At 47.7% G+C, this 22,323-nt stretch overlaps 1 protein-coding gene across 4 annotated transcripts in view; it reads right to left on the reverse strand.

The window, feature by feature from the left end:
- The window catches only part of LOC137437748 (uncharacterized), a 170,395-nt gene that overhangs the window by 34,211 nt on the left and 113,861 nt on the right, over positions 1-22,323 (reverse strand). For all 4 annotated transcript variants that reach the window (XM_068132324.2, XM_068132327.2, XM_068132325.2 and 1 more), the window contains one exon: positions 11,872-13,758. In XM_068132324.2, coding sequence (XP_067988425.2) covers positions 11,872-13,758 — 1,887 coding nt within the window. The remainder of the gene's footprint in view (positions 1-11,871; positions 13,759-22,323) is intronic.

Consider the following 22,323-nt stretch of genomic DNA (forward strand, 5'->3'; position numbering starts at 1 on the left):
CCAACAGACGACAGGCAAACGGGACAAGGCTGACTCACACGGGGGTTGATGGCAGGAAAGCGGTTGTCGATGGCTCCAGGTCCTCCTGGGCTCAGGGCAGGATCGACCCGGTCCGGTCCAGAGATGCGGAAGGTTGCACAGCGCTCGAAGTGGCGTCTTTTCGTCTCAAGCTGGGGGCGCATCTGACGTCACATCCGGCGCGTGGCCGCGTATATCCGGCGGGGAGTGACACGCCCTCGGCTCGTTAGCTCCGCCTCGTGGAATCGGCACGTTGCTTCTCATTGGGTGCGTGCGGGGGGTTTACCAGGCTCCGCCCTTGACGAGGAGCTGACAAGGAGCCCCTTCGTGGTAACCCCGTGGAGCGCATGGTCTGGAGCGCATCGTCTGGAGCGCATTGTCGATGGCGGCGAACCGAGCCGGTGGGAGGACGCACACTCCCCCCCGCGCAGCGCCGTGCCCCTCTGTTGTTGTAGACGGGGAAGAAGATGGGAGGAGGTATGGGAAAGGTCCTAAACTCACTACTGGTGCCATATAATCACATTCTGGTGCAACGAAGAGTCATAATTAATGGAAACGAGGCCTTAACTGACATAGACTAAGAATAACTAGCAAGATGTCCGAAAGTTGTCTACGTGTGGTGCGGTGGACCTGGGCACGACATTTAATGGGGGAATAAGGGGAAGGTCGGCTCTACTGATTGTTGTTTACAGACAATGGGACTAGGGAATGGGGGATTGGGGATAGTTGGGGAGTATTGGGGAAAATAGGGGAATATTTACAAGCGGATATGGAGGCCAAATTCCATATTCGCAACATTGCACCCTTCTCTACCCTCGGGGCGTCCCGACCCGATAAATTTTTACCTACTTTAGTGTGGCACGCAATGTAGTTCCCTCTACTATTAACTCTACCCTGAGTGCGACAGTTTTACAGATATTCACAAATGAGTAAATATGTCCCCCTGCGACGTTGCACCCTTCTCCTCTCAGAAACACACCCACAGGATAACCGAATCCGGAAAGAATTCTCAAACTAAACATACAGCCGGTAGGGAGCATTATTTACACAAGACTACGCTGATATTTACACTACGATCCAGGACCTGTTTTTGGAGGAACACATGCAGATGTTATGCATAGAGAGAGCGCGCTTGCCAGCATCGATACACCAACCCACGAGTGCTCTGTGGCCGACGGCCTTTAATAACGTGCAGAGCACCCTTTCCCAGCATCAAAAGCACCACCCCACCACCAATCGGTGCAGTCACCATTGTTCATTGGAATAAAAATAAATTCGACAACCCCTAACCCTGCAGGTGTCTCTTGCTCTTCTTGTGGTGCACTTGGTGTTAACTAAAAGTGGTTCACCTGTATGGCATAGGTGCCACGTTGACCCATAGGTCCATCCCCGGGTGGTGCTTGGCCGCAAACGAACTGCGGTCCATTGTGGGTGGCCACAAACATTGCGGTCCATATGGTGTATCGATCCCGGCAGCAAACAGCGAAAGTGCAGGCCCACAACTGCGCAGCCAGCACCTCTCTCTCCTCTCTCTCTACCCCAAAGCCAGATCCTCGGAGGTGGGAGACAAAAGAAGCAGACAAGTGAGTAAGGTGGTAAGGGCGCAAAAGTGCACGCAATGTAAGGTGATGCACACTGGGGGCACATGGGAACCAGGTGAGACAGGTACGTTCCTATCGTACGCCCCCCCCCCAACCAGGTAACCTACATGGCCCCTCCCTTACCCCTTACTGTATCCACAAAACACAACACTACCCATAAACATCTACTTTACAAATCAACAAACATCCCTACTGTCTTCCCCGTTCCTCCCATATACCAAATTCGTCTTCTCTCCCTCCTAACCAATCAAATTTGCCATTTTCAACTCTCATCAAAATTTGCCATCTCCAACTCAACATCATAATTTGCCATTACCAATTCATCATCAGTCCCTCCTAGGGAGGGAGAGATGGAATCACCCCAATGTCTCATCCACGTCGTGATGCGTCTCACAAATCCACACAGCGATTCATCTCCTGCAACAAAACAAAGAAAACACAGGTGTGGAGTCATCATCATCACCACAGGTAAGTGGCTGCGTATGGTGCGACAGGTTCTTCAATCCTAACTATTTCCTAAATGACTTTAACAACTTTACACTACCCGGGGTCTTTCTCCGGCCAAACCATTGGCCCTCTTACACTATGGGTTCTAAAAACCAATTCCCATTGGCCAAACTGTGGTGCTTTTCAATTTGGGGTCTCACTCCCCCGATTCATCTCCCGGTGCCCTCGCACAATTTCTGGGCTGTGGCGTGTACCTCTCCCAGTGGGTCTACCCACCTGCACACCTCCACCACTGCGGTTGCCTCCGAGCTTACCTGCTCCTTACCCTAACCTAACTACCTGGGGAAGGCCCTCTGGCACTCTCCCCACTCGGTGCCCTCTCTGGCACTGGGCTGCCCGATCCACACCCGGGATCCTCAGGCACCCACTCACAACTACCGGCTCCCAGAGCCCACCTGCGGCCTCACCTGGCCGACATCCTCACAGTGGTGGAGTGCCCAACCAACTACACACACTAACAGGCTACACGCCCAGCCATTTCCACAACACTAATGCACCCATTCACAACACCATTCTGCAACCGCACCACAAGTGCCAATATCCAACCACAATTTACCTGTACCCTCTACCTAGCACTTACACTACCCGCCCCGGGTACTCGTGAAAGGGGTCCACTCTTCCCCCATCCACACCTTCGCACCATGCACACCACTCCGTACCACTTACTCCAACTCTCTCCACACACCTGTACTTGCACACCTGTGCTCTCACACCTGGTGCCACCTGCACCCTTCTCTCCCCAAGCGCATTCGCGCTGATCCACACACTCACTACTCACACACTGCTCCACACACCTGTCCAGTTGCACACCTGTGCAATCACACCTGTTCCATCCTCACACACACACGGCATCATCTCAGCTAACTACTCCCTTCTGAAACTTGCGCTTCCCAGTCGTCCCTTTAAACTATTGCGCTCCCACGTCATTATCATCCACACTAATCTACCTGCGTCCCCACTACAGGTATCAGTCACTAACTAAACTTAACGTTACCTAAGGTCATCTTCTCTAGATCCCTACACACAATATCCTAACCCACCCGGGCTAGTTTTCACTGCCATACACCCCATAAGCTATTGCTCCTTTGCCCCCATGCATCTGTGAGGGATGGTGGATTTGCCATCCCACCACATCGGGGGTCTCTCACTACCAATTTTGCACATCAAATTTCAATAAATCACAAATTTGCCAATCACTGCCCATCATCTGCCAATCACTACTGCCAATCCCTTGCCAATCATCAAATTTTGTTTTTCTCTAATTTTGGGTCCAAAACACTAACCTCATCACCCAGTCGACTCACTAATACCTCTCGGTGCGCCAATCCCTGTCCAAAGCCCGGCTTCGTAAAGCCAAGCCATGAATGCGGGTTGTTCTGTGCCAGCGGCTGGATGCGTCCGGCATTCGGTGCAGGGACGGGGGCTTACCCGTGCCGAGATCCCACGCACCATCTCGGCACGGAGCCATCCAATGTCCCGCTCTCGACCTGCCGGCACGTCTCACCAAAAAGTGGTCGCCATGACGACCCTTTCTATCGGGCTGCCAGCTCCGCCTAGTGGAGCACGGACGCGGCCGTTCAAAGCGAGGCCCGGCACGCACCGAGGGCCCGATTCGGCTATAAGTCGTTCTAAACTCTACCTCGTCTAACGTCGATGCTTCACCTGGACGCTTACACCCCGCAGCCCGTTCCTTGCTCACACATCCAGCCGTGCCCATGCTCCTCGTACCTTTCCTTACACACCCAGGTACACCCATTCCACTCACAGCCTTGGTCACACACCTGACCACCGAACACTTTGGCACACATTCGTTGTTCGCACACCTCACTAACACACCTCTTCGCGCCCCTTTCTCGGTCACCTCCTTTGTGACAATCACAGGTGTGCTCTCACCCGCACACCCAACCACGTGCCTCACTACCAACTCCAGCGTGCATTCCCACTCACGCTCTACCATTCCAGGTGTGCATCCTTCCATCCCAGGTGTACATCCTCGCTCACCTGTCACAACTAACTCACTCTCCTTGTCACTCTCAATACTCTCACCACCATTCTTGACAGCGCACTCACCCTTACTCTTGACAGCGCACTCTTTCCTCATGCACCTGTCCGTCACACACCTTTCTCGCGCACACTCTCCCGTTACACCCTCTGTAACACTCACCACAGGTGGACACTCTTCCTTACTTCTGACAGCGCACTCTTTCCTCATGCACCTGTCCGTCACACACCTTTCTCGCGCACACTCTTGCGTTACACCCTCTGTAACACTCCCCACAGGTGTGCATTCTTCCTTGCCTTTGACAGCGCACTCTTTCCTCAGGCACCCCAGAGTCGGACTTCCTCGCACACCTCCTTTTTCGCACACCAGACCTGTCGCACACTTCACCAATGGCCTCTCACGAACACCCGGGTCCATCTCGACCCCCAAGCTTCTTAAATCACCTGGCGCATCATACGCACGACCATATTGGTCACCACTTACACCGGGTCCTCTTCCTCTTCGCTTCTCCTCCATCACCTGCGAATCCCTCATCCGGTTAATGAGCACATCATCACGATCCAAACACAGACTTTGGACCAATTCTTTTATCTCCTCTTTTATCTCTTTCTTATCCCCTCTCCGTCGCTTCTTAATTTCGCTCATCCCTTCTTCCACTTCTTCTAATTTCTGCTTCACCTCTTTTATGTCCCGGTACGTCTCCTCAAGCTCATCCTCTAAGGCTACCTTGACCGTTTCCATGTGCGTCCTCACCTGCCGGTCCGTCGTCTCCATTACCTCTATCACCTCGTCCAACCTCGTTGTCAGTCCCTCACGTACCATCTGACATTCCCTCTTCGTCGCTATCAAGTCATCTTTTAGTTCTTTCTGTGTCGCTTTTAAACCTCCTAATACCGCAGTGTTCCTTTGAACCTGCTCCGTTAGTCCTTTTTGTCCCTCCGTCAGCTGTTCCACCTCCTGCGTCAGGTCCTCTATGCCCCCTTGTAACTTTACAGTCCCCTTTCTCACCTCCTTCTCCATGTGCTCCTTACAGTGCCTCACCTCCTCGCGCACTCCTCCGACCTCCTCACTCACTCCTCTTCTGATCTACTCTCCCATCACTTGCATCTCCTGCCCAGATGCCACCCTCATCTGCTCCATTTCCTCCCTATGAGCATCCAGTTTGGTTTCTACCCCCATTCTGACCCCCTCTATCTGCTGCCCCATTTGGTTAACTTCCCTTTCCGCTTGGTCCCTCATGTCCCTCAATTTGCCTTCCATGGTGTTTTCTAACCCCTCTAACCCTTTTTGCATCCCTTCCATTTGATTCTCTTGAGCGGCCATTCTGTTTTCTACCCCCGTTAACCCCTCCTGTATTTCCCCTAATCTATCGTCTAATTTCCCAAATTTCATGTCTAATCCCTTAAAATTATTGTCTAATCCCTTAAAATTATTGTCTAATCCCTTAAAATTATTGTCTAATCCCTCACTGGTACCCCTCGCTTCGTCCCTCATTACCCCCATTTGGTTTCCCAACCGCTCACTATCAGCCCTCATTCCCACCATTTGTTCCATAAGGGCCCTCATTTGCAGGAGGAAAAGGTTCGAATCCACCAGGGGCGCTGCCGCGGACGCCGTGGCCACCTCGTGCGTGACAACGCTATTTTGCGACCCTGCCGCCCTCACTGCTTCGCTCTCCTCGCGTCCCTCAATTTGGTCCTGGACCGACCCTGCTTCACTCTCCCCTACCGGACCCCAGCCGTCTTGATCCGCCATAGCGCGACTTTCAAAATTCGAGTTTCGTAACACCAATCCAAATTTTGCTGTTATAATTTCGTCGAGCGCAGTAACCGCGGGACCGCGCTCCGGATCGATTTGGTCGAGCGCCGTACGCGCTCCAGCTCGATTTTCCCTCCCAAAATTTGGGCCTAACTAATTTAGTCCCGGGTCCGAATCTCACTCCTCGACACCAATTGTTACCGACACGACTTTGATGTTAAGGTGGGCCGAGCGGAATGGCCGTCGTGTCCGCACAAATTACCCGATTGTACTCGAACGTTGACGAAGCCGCGCCACGCTGGCTCAATAAGGAAAAAGAAGACACACGGCTGAATTATAATGACAGACACCAGGGATACGGTTCTCAAGACCTCCGGAGGAGATTATATTCGTGCGGAAGGTCAGATTACAGGGACGAGAGGTACAACATAGAAAGACAAGCACTTAGACACAATCTTATATTATTCCCCAACAGACGACAGGCAAACGGGACAAGGCTGACTCACACGGGGGTTGATGGCAGGAAAGCGGTTGTCGATGGCTCCAGGTCCTCCTGGGCTCAGGGCAGGATCGACCCGGTCCGGTCCAGAGATGCGGAAGGTTGCACAGCGCTCGAAGTGGCGTCTTTTCGTCTCAAGCTGGGGGCGCATCTGACGTCACATCCGGCGCGTGGCCGCGTATATCCGGCGGGGAGTGACACGCCCTCGGCTCGTTAGCTCCGCCTCGTGGAATCGGCACGTTGCTTCTCATTGGGTGCGTGCGGGGGGTTTACCAGGCTCCGCCCTTGACGAGGAGCTGACAAGGAGCCCCTTCGTGGTAACCCCGTGGAGCGCATGGTCTGGAGCGCATCGTCTGGAGCGCATTGTCGATGGCGGCGAACCGAGCCGGTGGGAGGACGCACACTCCCCCCCGCGCAGCGCCGTGCCCCTCTGTTGTTGTAGACGGGGAAGAAGATGGGAGGAGGTATGGGAAAGGTCCTAAACTCACTACTGGTGCCATATAATCACATTCTGGTGCAACGAAGAGTCATAATTAATGGAAACGAGGCCTTAACTGACATAGACTAAGAATAACTAGCAAGATGTCCGAAAGTTGTCTACGTGTGGTGCGGTGGACCTGGGCACGACATTTAATGGGGGAATAAGGGGAAGGTCGGCTCTACTGATTGTTGTTTACAGACAATGGGACTAGGGAATGGGGGATTGGGGATAGTTGGGGAGTATTGGGGAAAATAGGGGAATATTTACAAGCGGATATGGAGGCCAAATTCCATATTCGCAACAATATATATATATATATATATATATGTATATATATATATATAGATATATATATATATATAGCCTCCATGAATTCCCTCAATGAGGACTGGCAGGATTTTTAAAATTAAAATAATGTAGAAATTGCTCCAATAAAACGGTGATGCCCAAAACGTCTCCTTCTCATGTCAGTTAGAATACGTTGATCAATGTTCTGTTCATTCCCTGCATGGCAATTGCACTGCAACCTGCCTGCATCATAAAGCAATAGTTTACAAACATATGCGTCAAATGTCGCACTAAACAAACAATTTCTGCTTCACAAGGTCTTGCCAAATTGTGAATTTTGACACTGCACGTCGAGAGAGACTTTAACTGTTTATCATCTGCAGAAGAACCTTCCGTGTCTGCAGTGAGGACCGCAAAACCCCAACGTGGGCCTGCTCTTCCGCTCGGGTCTGGCTCCTTTGAGGCCATAGATGTCCATGTGCAACGACTATACTTTGGACTTGGCCTTCAAAGGGACAATTACACAGTGATTGAGGTATTTGGTATTTGTCTGTGTGAAGTAGCTAGCTCAGAACAGGAAGCTTGTTTAGCACTCCCACCAGAACCCCTGGCTCATGAAGCTGTGATCCCACGTTTGTGTTTAAACCTCGTTTACCACGTGGATTTATCCTTTGCCTACAAATCTCTTTAATTCAAGTAAAAGCGCATTGATCTCTTCTACTGTACTCACCCTGCTTGTGATGTATGTACAAGCTCTTCCATGAGCCTCGAGACGCTGTAGAAAGAAAATAATGCAGTACTTTGTGGTATGGAAGACATTACGTCTCCTGGTTTGTTCCACAAGGACAAGCCATCCTGTGATGGGTTACAGACAGGGCACACAAAAACCAGTTATTGTTCATCACGGAGCAGTGAGTCAGGTAAGAACAATGGCTCCGCTACAATGGAACGATAAAATGCAATCCAGGGTTGAAGAAAAAAAATATTGATTCAAGTGAGTTTCATTTTCAAGCAGGTGTGTGAAAATATCTGAAATTTTTCAGGACTTGTGATTTTCAAGACTTTGGTGGGGGGAGGGGGAAGGGGTAGGGGGAGGGGGAAGGGGGAGCCCAAATATTTTCCATTGCTGTCGCAAATGATAATAAGTGCGGTCGCCAGCAAACATTCGTTGGCGGAAGTTGTTCCATGACCTTAAAAGATATTTAACTTTCCACTGTCTTTAATTACATGAAAACACAGGTACCATATATGTAAGAATAATCCCACTATGCTCTCTACACCTACTCCCCCCCCCCCCTCCGCTTCCTCTTTACCCCACACCAGCCTTCTCTCCAAATCCCTCCCTCTCTTTTGAATCCAAAGCCTGCCAGGTTGCAGGGCATGCTGCCAGAGGCATCACCAGCCCAGACTTTCCTACTGTGAGCAGAGACAGGGAGGGTGGAGTGTGGGAAGGCAAGCTTCCAAATGACCTGCAAATGTATCAGCCCTAGAGGAAAAAAAACTACCCCCCAGGAGCAAAGCGACGCTGAGACAGGCAAGAGGGGCAAACATTGGTGATGTCACACTTTGAGCACATGACGTCAGTGTGCATAAATCACCGCGTGCTGTTTGGCAAAGTAGAGTTTGGGTTAGGTCGGCAAGCCTTTGCTCACTTTGTTCTGGGCCAGAGAACGAGTGTTTAATTGATCTGAGCAGCCTCGGCCTACGTCAGACTCAATCCGGCACCGCTCCTCGAGACCGAGTGCTCTTGAGACGAGCGCGCCATGTCCCTGGTCCATGAGCAACGATTCATCGTATCGAGGATCGTGCAATGTGCTCGTTCAAAAAGCACACCAGAGGACCGTTACCTTTTGTACAAACCCAGGGCCTTGGGTAAACCAGTCATTGTCCTGCTTACAGGCCAACACTCACAGGAAAAAGGCAAAGTCTCAGCCAAAACAAACAGCCATGTTCTGGATTGATCATGGAGAAGGCCGCCTTTTAAATACGGATATCAAGGCTTGTGGAAGAGCTGAATTATCATTTCACATACGAGGGAAGCATCCTGATAGGTTAGCTCAGAGGTTGTGTACTCACCTGTCTAGTCAGAGATCGATCCTCGTCAGGATACTGCCAGACTACAATCCCGGTGCATTGGAGGCGGGGTGTCGCATCGATAGAGTTCGCCGTCCGTTAAGAAGTAACGATACGCCGGCTGTCCGGTCTGCTAGCACTTGTCTGATGGACGTTCAAGGCCCCATAATAGCTTGTAAAAAGAGTAGGCCAGTGTGTGGTGGTACGTGGGCCAAGATTCAAATGACTTCCCCGCCCATCACCGGTCGCATCACGATCAACTACTTTGGTAGCACCGATGCTCTGGTGGTCTCAGTGCATGAGATTCTAATGGATGCATGACCAGCATGTACAAATGGAGGATCGTCGCCTCCTTACCTCTCCCCCATCCCTCCTCCTTGCCCATGCATTTCCTTTCTCTTTCGCCTCGCTCTCCTCTCCTCTCCTCCCTTGATCCTCCCGAACTTTCCTTCCCCTCCTTTTTTCATTTCCCCTCAAGCTCTGCCCGCGTCTACATAATATGTAGATTGTGCCAGTTTAATTACCTTGAAAGTGAACACATTCTTGTGCCTGGAATGCAGGCCAGACTGATGGATGACCACCAAGAAAGACAATGTGCTCACAAACAGCTACTGTATCATGTTCCACGTACACACTATAATTGTGTACACTTCAGGTGCAGATGTGCGCGGTATCAGGTTGTTGTTGTTGTTGATTAGCTCCGGTCAGTTCTGCTCGAACAGACCAATGAGTAATCTTTGATGATACCTATTGTTGGCAGGTGATAAGGAGAAAAACAAACAGGATTGTATTTTGAACTTCTGTTGTAGACTTACATATGTTTGTGTTTTATCCACAATCCCCAAGATAACATCTCTCGGTTTGTCCACCAAGGACAACACAGATAAAGAAGGAGAAAGCCAGGGGACAAATATAAATAAATATTAATTAAGATGAGTGTGAAGGAAGTACACTCCGCAGGTAAGAGTTAATGACTCGATGAGACACCATGAAGAATGTAGAATATTTGAAGCCTCCACAAATGTGTAAAAAGGGAACGAAGCTTTGAGAAGAAGCCATACTCGTATACATCAAGTGTGTGTGATCTTGACTTTTGTGAGGCAAGAATTTCTGTGGAAAAATTCTAGAGTTCAGCTTCCTGCCCTAATTCATTGCCAAATAAGGTGAAGGAGGGCGGCAGTCAGCATGCCTTTCCCAGGGCCCGAGCTACTCTCCGCCAACCCACCCCCAGCGCAGGCATTTAGCCAAAGAAACCGGGCCTTGGTTCCAGCTCGTCATGTTGAAGTACTCACACTGCTCCATGGCACCAAAATATCAATCAAATGTTTTCATTCGGTGATTGATTCAGACATTTGTCATTCTCTTGATCAGGATTCATCTCGTCCTCTGCTTTTGGGAGAACGTTGATGGTTTCAGAGGTGAGGGTATCGGACCAGCCTGTAGTCCCAGAGTTTCAAATGTAATGCTGTTCATGTTTGAAGCACATCCGTGATCTTTGACCGAGGGAGGCAAACATATCGGTCTCCTACCATTGCGATATTACAAACTACATAACCAAAACACTGCCTGGGCCTCCTCATACATCCTCTTTTCCTTTTCTTCCTTTCCCCTCTGTCGTACACAACCCTCTCCCGAAGGGAGCCTCGGCCTCCTCTTGCCCGAAGTAAAGGAGGGGGAGGGAAACAATGACAAGATGAGGCATGCAATCATTTTGAGACTGCTGTGTGACCCCGGGCATGGCCCGTGGGGGTTAAGGGTCGCCTAGGACGGAGGCATACTATGATTGCAGCCTCACTGAGAAATGCAAAGCCATCATTGTGGCTCAACTCCAACTCCATCCAATCCACTTGCACAGGAATTAATGGACGTGGTGCTTCACAGCACCTGGTCGCCCATCTCTTGGGGATTATATCAAAACTATAGGCCCAAATCCACTCTTTATCATTATCATAATGCCACAACGATCACAGTCTTCTTATAGATTACATAATCAAGAACTACGTATACCAATGGTCAGAGGTAGTTACAGCCACGAGCGAATGATCGCAAATCCATCCGCGTATAATTCCAACATGGCCGCCTCTTGCCAAACAGTGGACAGGAAATTAGACAAACTCAAAGAAAGTAAAACTTCAGTTAAAATGCTTGCAAGTTGAATAATCTTCATGATAAATATATTTGTGTTTAGCTTTTGGCAAAATGTCTTTTGGTGAAAGTATATGCGTTTAGCTTTATCAGTCTTGAACTTTTATCTTTTTTCTGCAAAGGTAAACATGTCCCAGACTGATGCTTAACAGGTTGAGCCACCACATTTCCCCTTAAGAGTTGTTGTCTTTTGGCGTCTACTCCAATGACATCACTGATGATGTGTTGGGTTGTACAAATCCAAAAATTGCTCTCATGCAATATGGAGTTACATAGTATACCGGCCTCGCCAAAAGCCGTGCATGTGATCCAATTTTCGTCTTGCGGAAAGTGCTGCTGAGGCAGAAACATTTGTTCAAGACAGAAGCTTTCAAATCCTGACTTGAAGACTCGGGATTGTTGTAATTTTTTTGAGATTTTCTCATATATTCTTCATATCTGTTAGTGGCAGTGATTATGTCATTTTAGTATTCGTGGAGTGTTTGGGGTGTGCACATACCTGTGTTGACAGGCCTCTCTGCCCCACTGCATTTCTATGCAGGCCACCTTGCTCCAACATCCGCCTCAGAAGCATTCTCTTGAACTCGGGCGTTCCTCGGACACGCGCTCCAGGTCTGCCAGGGCCACAAAACAGTGTCGCGAGTGCTGCGTTGCCACCGTTGCCTGCTATAGCCGATGATATTGCGTGGGGAGGCAGTGTAGCGGGGTGATGAGAAGGATGTGAGGGTAGTCCACCATGAGAAGCACGTGTGGGCTGCTGCCCAAGGGGTGCGCTTGTTACTTCATTTGCTGGGTCGAAATGCGACAATGGCTTTGTATCCCCGTACGAGAGGCCGTCGGATGCGTGTGGGCCACATGTAACGTTTGGACATGTGTCAGGGGTTAGATGGGTGAGGTGGGCTGGCGAACCACAATGTGCAAGGCGCCCGGGTGATGGAGAGGACGTTGAGGCTGACGACGGGCCCGTGGGAGGCAAGCGTGTCGTGAGCGCCGGAGTTTGAGGGTGCGAAGGCATTATAGGGCTAGTAAGACCTGGTGGAGATGCCAGATTATTTAGGGGTGACACGTGACCTAAGGAAGAGGGAGGACACTTAAGACGCCCACCGTGAACTGTTGATCCCACCACCGGGGTCTGTCCCATTGGGCTAGGTCTTGAACTAAGCAAGTGACCATTAGCAGGTCTGGGACCTTGCAGCATATTGGGATTAGAACCCATTGGTCTTTGGCCCGCAGAGCCACAGCACACCAGCTTTTTGGAGTCAAAAGGCGAGTTGGATGAGGGATGACTGAGAGTAGGTGACCATGTTTGACTAATATGGGACTGGTGTGGCATTGGGAGAGGAGGAAATCCGTGCTGCTGCTGAAGTTGTTGTTGCTGCTGCTGAAGTTGTTGTTGCTGCTGCTGATGTCGTTGCTGAACTTGTTGCTGCTGCTGTTGATTAAGTCCAAATGGACTGCAAGATGGGCCTGAAGGCTGTTGGAATCCAGGCGAGTACCCAGCAAAGCCATGGGCTTGTATATTGCGAGTATAACCAGGTGAAGCAACAGTTGCAATTGCCGATGCAGAGACACTGGCGGAACAAAGTGGTTGCCGTGAGAAGCCTGCAGCCTGTGTCGGTTGCTGCTGAGATGGTGGAGAGGCTACTACTGGTGAGGGAACCGTAGTAGGGCGGCCGGAAGATCCAGGCCGCACCTGGGCCTGTGGTGATCCGACCGAGGCCTGGCACAAGCTTGGAGAAAACTCTTGTTTTATAGGATGGGCTGGAGAAACCGACAGAGCCTGTGGAGACCCTGTCAGAGTAGAGCTTGCTTCGGGACCAAAAACTGTATCCTCTAAACCTGCTAACGGCTTGCGATCTCCATTCACCATCTTTCCATAAGCCTTCCCATCATAGCCTGCAAGCTCATTTGCAAGCTGATCTAAGATGGCTTCAAGGTCTGGATCTAGTTCTGAACTCGTTACCTGTCCCCTATCGCCATTGCTGTTCTCACCCTCTGTCTGATACTCAGACTTTAGTGGAAAGACTGGACAAGTTGTAGCATCTCCCATTGCCACAGCTGCTGCTGCAGCCATGCCGCCATCTCTCTGGTTGCTCGGCCCACCGCCTTCTCGTTGCACGGTCACAGTTGTGTGAATGGTTTGCCCAGGTTGGTTGACAGCGATGCGGTGTGTCACAGATACAGAAGTAGCTCCAGGCATTAACGACGGTGTCGATGTCACAGAAGAGCATGGAGGGAACACTCCACTTGCCACAGCCGTTGTGGACACACAATCTGAGCGCGAGCGCTTGGCATCGGGTGGACCCAGAGAGGACTCATTTCCTCGTCTTTCAGATTGACTTGTGTCCTCACTTTCCTCCAACCGCCTTTGGAGTTGTTCTTGCAACTAAAATAGGGAGAGAGAGAGGAGACATGGTGAACAGAGGTTCAGCAGGTATGGATCCTGTTCATTAATCCCAAGATGCCATGATACAATATTTGAAGAACCATATATGGCATTAGGTGATGTAACTGTGAGCTCAAACATTCTCACTGTAAGTGTAATCTGGGAATGCCAAAGTGTAAAATAAGAGGGTGAATGAAAATACTGTCGATGAATGAGAGATGAGGTTTCCATTTGATCCTGAGAAAATGCTTGTGTTGTGATGCAATCCAGCTTTGCCTCTCTGGTGTCGAGAACCAAAGGCCCCTGCCCCCCTCCCCACCCATTCTCCTCACAGCTATTATTCCATCCCATTAAACCCCTTAATTAAGCCCATCCTAGGTGGCTATGCTCTGATCGATGCTATGAAGCCAAACGCTCGAGTAACGAGAAAAATCGACCATGAATAATATTTGCTTGGATTGACAGTGGTGCATACGATGTTATGTTCCGCGAGGAGCCAATGAAAATAGGTCTTGATCTCGCACAAGTCTGATGTGATGTACCATAGCTCATAACCGGTATGCAATGTCCAAGGCTTACAAATAATAACTGGATGTCCCAGTACTGTTTCTGAATGACATACTGAACGTGATATAAAGATTTCTTATCGAGACTTCATATCCCAGTACCAAGCTAATGCGAAAAAACTTAACACCTACCATTGCTCCGGCAAGGCCCAAGGCTGCGTTCCCTCTTACAATGCTTTTACATCGTCAAAGGAGCTGCCAGCGTGTGAGCTTTATCTTGAGATCAGGGGCAGCTGCCTGGCTTGCCTGTTACGAAAGGCAGTTTTACCCCCCATGCGCTCCCTCTTCGTGTCTGTCTGGCCTCCTGGAGAAAGGCCGAAGGCTGTGATTTGCCTCAACATTCACCCAGCAATACCTGGCCTCAAAATTAGCAATTGTTCTTTCTGCGATGAAGATGCTTACGAGTATTTTATGCATTTGCAACATTTATTTGCCCTCGATGAATTTAACAACGTGTCAAATTAAATACGTTTACGGTGACATGCAATCGGTATCATCTCTGTCCAAATCACAGGGGTAGAACGTGAGACGAGCATTTTGAAAACATGTCCAGAAAGAAGCAAATTAGATTAGTATAAATATGACAATTCTAGCTAATAGTAACCAACAAAATGGTTGCCTAGCAACAGACACAATCCAGACAATGAGGACACAGTAAAATTACATTCACCTCCCAACCTTCACCAGAAAACCTGGCAACCAGCCAGGTGGATACCCTGCAACAGGGAAATTCCATTGACATAATAAGCTGCAAGATACATTTTATCAAACAAAATGTGGTTTAAATCAGCTCAAAAAACATTTTAAATGTTAAATTACTTTTAAAAAAGTATGATGATGGTGTGAGTCGTCGTTTTCTATGAATCTCTTCCCTTCGTTGACGTGCTCACTAAGCATTGTGCGTTGGTTGTGCGATGGCTGTTTCGTCCAATGCAGGACCCACAGCGTCCACCACAAACATCACAGGTATAGACTGATCCTTGCGGAGCTGGACGTTGGCAGGATTTCCTTTCTTGCCTGTGCTGTCTCTCGACAGCAAGTCTCCCACATTCAAAGTGGTCCAGGCCTTTGCAACAAATATTACGCCAAGCTGACCTGTTTGTGGCCTGATGTTGTGGCAAGCTGCAGGTGACAACTGGGATGGCATAAAACTTGAGTGTACACTTAAGGACGTCCCTATAACGCTTTCTTTGTCCAACACGTGACCGTTTACCAAATTTAAGTTGTCTATAGAAAAGCGCTCTTGGGATTATGTGGGGGTCTTCCATGGGTGTGAGGTGTCCTGACGACCGAAGCTGGGTTTGCTTCAGGAAATACTCAATTCCTTGGATACGATTCCTTGGTCTAGGACTGAGGTGATAGGTGTTCTGTCTCGCCAGGTGATGCCAAGAATCTTGCAAAGGCATCACATATGGAATTGATCAAGGCTAAAGAATGAATAAATGAATGAATATGAATGAATGATCGTTTTAAGGCCATTTTCCCCGCTAGAGCGGGAGTTAGCCTTGCGGGCCCCATGACAATCATGGTTCCCTGTTTGAGGCAATGTTTTTATGGCCGGATGCTCTTCCTGACGCCAACCCTTGGTCATGCTCTTACGATGCGCAGGGATACGGTGTACCTATTCTAAACCGGGGTACACACCGGGATCATTCATCCCAGCAAGCTGGTACTCAATTTGCCGACCTCGGAAGGATGACAGGCGTTAATTCGCTAAATCGCTGAATCAACCCCCCTGGCGTTAATTCAGCGATCGACCGGGATTCGAACCCAGGATCCTAGGATCCCAAGCCGGCACACTAACCGCTAAGCCAACACCAGGCTAAAGAATGAATAAATGAATGAATGAATAAATAAATAAATAAATACATAAATAATAAAATAAAAACGTTACAGACCGTTACAGTGGTCCCCTTCTGGAGCAAAGGAAGTGAAGTTATTGGCACAGCGGCTTGCAAGTTCTTTACCCCTTTACCCATATTCTTTTTTACTCCCATTGACCCTGCCTAACCCACCCTCTTACCTCCAAGTTGCTGTTTCCTTCTTTCCCCTCTCTCCTCTTTTTTTCAGCTCGTTCATTCCTGCCCCACTGTTAGTTTATACTCTATGTCACCTTGCTCTTCCATGAGACTTGATCTTGTAAAGAATATAAAGAACGTGCTTTTTGCAGTTTTTAACAGAGTGAGCATTCATCAAAAAATATTCATGGACGTCTCTGCAATGCTCGCAGATATGAAAACAAACATTCAGAAAATTTGGGAATTGTACAAAAAAAATTTGATTGATTTTAACTAAAGATTTCTTTATATTGTCGAAACAAGCATCGATGAATTATAAATGGATTTCTCCAACATTCCAGATGCTAACCCCATATCAACAAGAAACCTAAAAGAAAAATCTGGTCTGTCTGAGTTGTGATTGACAAGGTTTGGAGTTTGTAACGGAGATAAAAACTTGATTGGTGGTGTGGCATTCCTCCATTGCCAAGTAACTCTGTGGTTGGTTACTATGAACTCAACGTGGAATATTCACACTATTCATGAGGGTTGTTTGGGCCTCTCTGAGGCTTGGACTTAAACTGAATAATTGCACCTGTCATAGACACCTTGCTATATGACACAACAGGCAGTGCAAGGTGCTGGCAGATTGTCTTCGCATCATTTCCTTTTGCTACTGTCAATACTACACGTTCCTGAACGTGCCTGTGAGGGCCCAATAAGCAGCAACATGGTTTTCAGGGAAGCCTGGGTTTTCTTCTGGGACATTTATTCAGTTTTTATGTTTCCTGATTTTGATATCATCACAATCTGTCCTATTACAAAAAACGAAAAGCATCTGTCCCCCTCCCCTCCCCCATTCCACCAAAAAAGGTATGGTTCTGGTTTATCAACTGACCCAAATAATGTGACCTTTCTATTTCTTTTTTATATCTTTTGTTGAAGCACACAAGCAAATCTATTTTGATGTCTATTGCAGCTGGCATACATATATATTTATTTATATTTTATATAAATAAATATATATATATATATATAAAACTGTGAGAAATAGTAGAAACTCCACAGTCCGAGCAGGGCGTCTCATTTGCATTAAATAAATAACCGGGAGATTAATTCAGACGCGGATGTAGCTTCAGGACGTCGATCTTTAATTTCCGACAAGCTTTCGACCAACAAAGGTCTTCTTCTTAGTCGACAGAAACAACAGGCATGTATATCAGACAAGTATGTACTGTATAGTGATATGTGTGTAAGATGTGTGATATGTGTAGAAAATGCATACAAAAGGAAGAGCCACGCTAAAGCTCACTCACCGTCCCCAAGTTCAGCGGAAGTGAAGCGCAAATTGTTATCTACAAAAATTACTGTACAAATTACCTTCCTGTACAAATTGTTATGTATATATGTATATATATATATATATATATATATATATATATATATATATATATATATATATATATATATATATATATATATATATATATATATATACATATAGGGGAAAGGAAGGGGAAAGGGAGGAATGAGGGAGGAGCAAGGTGTGAGGGGAGGGGGGAAGGAGGGAAGGGGGAGAAGGGGAAGTGAAGGCAGTGTGAGAGGAGGGGAAAGGAAGGCAGCATGAGCGGAGGAGAAGGCAGCATGAGAGGAGGGGAATGGAAGGCAGCATGAGGAGTGGGGAGGGGGGGGGGGAAATGTAGGTTGAGGGGAAGTGAAGGCAGTGTGAGGGGAGGGGAAGGCAGTGTGAGTGAAAGGGAAGGTAGCATAAGGATAGGGGAAGGGAGCATGAGGAGAGGGGAGTGGAAGGCAGCATGAAGAGAGGGGAAGGGAAGGCAGCCTGAGACGAGGAAAAGGGAAGGCAGCCTGAGGAGAGAGGAGGGGAAGGCAGAATGAGGGGACGGGAATGGAAGGTAGCAAGAGCGGAGGAAAAGGGAAGGCAGCCTGAGGAGAGAGGAGGGGAAGGCAGAATGAGGGGACGGGAATGGAAGGTAGCATGAGCGGAGGAAAAGGGAAGGCAGCCTGAGGAGATGGGAAGGGAAGGCAGCATGAGGAGAGAGGAGGGGAAGGCAGAATGAGGGGACGGGAATGGGAGGTAGCATGAGCGGAGGAAAAGGGAAGGCAGCCTGAGGAGATGGGAAGGGAAGGCAGCATGAGGAGGGAAATGGAAGGTAGCCTGAGCGGAGGAGAAGGGAAGGGAGGACCATAAAATATGAGGGTTTGCATACCTAAGAACAGGTGGAAAATAACAAAATAATTGATAAAGGATAAAATTAATTATAAATGTGTAACCGTCTCCTGGCGTCTCCGGACATCCCGTTCAAACATGATAGCAAATTACCCGTCATTTTCAAACATCACATATGATTTTAAAAGATATTATAACATGGGCAGCTGCCACCATGGCTCCCACCTCTTCCCCTCCCTCATTTTACTCCTTTGCCTGCCTCCTCCCGGACTCCCAACTCAATGAACAAACATCGAAGAATATCACTCAAAGTTGAGCAACAAAGTCAGTACAAAGTGTCATGATAATGGTTTGTATTGAGTTGGATACTTTTGAATACATGTGACTATACTGTACTGTATCAATGTTGGGAAACAACAACCGTGAGGGGAGGTTCTATTGTGGCTGATTAAACGAGCACCGCCAGCGATAGTGGTGACCCGTAATCATGCTGGTTTCTGTGTCTCTTGGTGGTGACGACGTGACAAAAATATTTAAGCAAAACGATAAATAAAGTAAATGGAAAGGTTAGAGAATGGTGAATCTGCAGTGTGTTCCATTGTGAAGCAGATTGTAGAGCGCTCACCATGCGGCTTAAGCACTCCAACAAAACGGTTGATAAGGAACAGCTGGCTTGGCAAGCGATATAAAGATGATTGCTTCTGGTTTAAATGGCCGAACATGTTCGGCAGATCCAACCCGCCAATCACCACTTCTTTTATACTGTAAAAATAGATGCCATCTGGGTCCGTCATTCAGAGGGAATTTTAAAACAGATGGTTCAAATCTTTGGGTTTCCTACAAGTATTGCAGGCCCCAGTACAGTAAAGTGACACATTATCCTCTGGAGGTATGAATTAAGATGGCAGAGCAGAAGGAGGGATGACAGCCTTGTTTAAATAAGTAAATTAATGCGCTTAGTTATAAGAATCACCACTAATGTCAAATTATTCAGATTTCACTCCAGATTTCGATACTTATTTACTATACAGGATTCGATCCTCAAATCCGAATACAGATTTCGATTATATCCTTTAATTAGTCCATTGAAGTAGATAATGCTTCCAAGGTGAGGCACGTTTGAATAGGCCAAAACCAAAATGGCGGCTTAAGAACCCAGTGATGTGACAGAGGGCGCCCAAGATGGCACACCGCCATTTTGGTAAGGCTTATTCTGATATTTTGTTAGGAGCACCCCATAAATGATCTTCAAAAATGGTGTTTAAAAACACCCAAACACCCAGTTTTCATTCATGCACTCCCTTGGAATTCGATAAGTAAGCATGCAAAGTTTGGGGCCACTAGGTTTCATGGTTTTGGAGTTATGGAAGACACACTGCCTTTTATTATTATAGATATAGTAATGGTAATATATAGTAAAGGTATAGAATATTATATATATATATATATAATATATATATATATATAAATATATGTATATATATGTGAACAGGATTATGCACATACCAGGAATCGAACCCAGGTCCTCAGGTGAACTATACCAGTGCTCTGCCATCTGAGCTATCTGGGAGACCCTGACCAAACATGCAACCCTCACACATATAGAATTGCCACTCTTTCCATCACTGCTTCCAGGGCACTCACTGCCAACCATCGGAGCACCAACGGCCTTCCTTCCTCAGTGACGGAAAGAGAGTGGCAATTATACATACTAGGGCATGCCCGTACTATATCTATATCTAAAATTATATCCCCCCCCTCTATTTACATGAAATGGTTTGGTCCAAAGCGAACGGCTTGCGAGTACGGTGACAATCCCCCCCCTCTATTTACATGCAATGGTTTGGTCCAAAGCGAACGGCTTCCGGAGTTTGGTAAAGAAATCGCCATCGCGTGCACAAACGCGCAGGAAAGCGAATGAATCGCAAATTCGTTTTTATTAGTTGTAAAACATAGTTTAACGCCAACATAGTTTGCAAACGTGAAATAAATGAATACGCTCTCAAATGTGCCATCCGAGGCAGAGTGTGCCCGCCACGTTCGGCACACGCGATCGTTCGCTGCTCTCTGATTGGTTGAATCGTTTTTTGGACATAGCTCGGTAAGTAATTGTCCGATTAATATGAAACCTTGAAAAGGCACATCCTCGGGTCCCCAGCAATATACCTGGCAAGTTAAAAGTATATCGGACCCGTGGTTGTCGAGAAACAGCGGTCACAGACAGACAAACGTACAAACGTACAAACGTACAGAGATTACTGGAATTATAGATAGATGTGTGGTAATATTGCATGCCTGTTCATGGTCGCCCAGATAGCTCAGATGGCTTCCAAGAGAGGAACACTCATTGATGAAGAACGTTCTTGGTTGCCATGTCTGTCACTTTTGTTCAGTGGACCATCCACTGGAAGCATTCAGCAGTTTGTGGAGTACTTCCAAGCACATGGAAGTATGAACAATCAAAATTAAGGCAACAGTGGCCGCCCATCAAGTGTTATCAAGAACCAAGGGCACATTGATCTTGTGAGAGATTCTGCTATCGAAAGTCCTAAGAAATCCCACCGTCGGCATTCCTGAGAACTGGAAATCTCATCCTCATCTGTGTATTGCATTCTCACTTCTGAACTCAAGCTCTACCCCTACATCATATCTGTAAGGCATAAACATGCAAACTGAACATGTAGAATTAATAATGTAATTGTTGAAGGACTATTCCAGCATCCATTCCAAGTACATTTATGGCACGAGGGATATGCAGAACAACTGATTGCAAATTTTCATGGAATGTAATTGCCTCATAGCCTGGTGTTGGCTTGACAGTTATGGCAGATGGCTTAAGATCACAAGGTCCTGAGTTAAAGCACCTGCCATGCCATTGAGTTAACACCAGTGGGTTGACTCAGCCTGTCATCCTTCTGAGGTCGGCAAAATGAGTACCAGGTTACTGGGATGAAAGAGCCATTCGAGTGTCTCGTGTCGGAGCGGCGACACATCCAGGATTGTGCCCGATAGCCAAGAAACTGCTTCGCCAGCCCTATGCATCGTCACAGTGCAAAAAGGTATGGTCATCATCATCATCAATTGCCTCATGCAATAACCATTTGGCACATCCAACCAGAGTTTTAGGGGTAACATGAGACATTCTGAGCACATTAGAAACAGTCTTCCCAAGATGCCAACGTGTGGATCCTCCAAAAAACACGTTGATTATATTCTTTAGCAATCCATTACAATGCCATGTCTGTCAAAAACTGAGAAGAATCAAATCATTGAACACCTTCAGGCAGGGCCTTCCATTAGCCATGTTGCAAGGTTCTTTAATGTGAGATAGAACTGTTTTGACCTCAGAAGATGTTATTAAGCCACTGGATCAACAAGAGATATGCCAAGAAGTGGACCTCCCATGATAACGATTCCCGCTCAGGATCGATACATTCACCAGACCCGTCTATGCAATCGGGTTCAAACTGGCCAGATCACTGCAAACACACTGCCTGGACCTTGCAGGATAAGTGTTAACAATGTCTTGAGGCATCTATGTGATGCAGAGATATATGTTCATGTTCCTGTTTGGCATGCAATACTTGCACCGGGACACATGCAAGCATGCTTGCAGTGGTCAAATCAGGATGTCTGATAGACAAGGAGGCAATGTACAAGTGTTATGTTCAGTACCAAATCCAGATTTCTCCTTGAAAGGCAAGATAACCGTGCAGGGGCCTATGGAAGACGCAATGAGTGATATGCCTAGTTTGCACCAGGAAGCCACAAATTTTGGATGTGGAAGTATCATGATGTGGGGTGATGTTGTTGA

This window comes from Myxine glutinosa, chromosome 12, assembly GCF_964187855.1.
Source record: "Myxine glutinosa chromosome 12, kmMyxGlut1.1, whole genome shotgun sequence".
Taxonomy (NCBI): Eukaryota; Metazoa; Chordata; class Myxini; order Myxiniformes; family Myxinidae; genus Myxine; species Myxine glutinosa.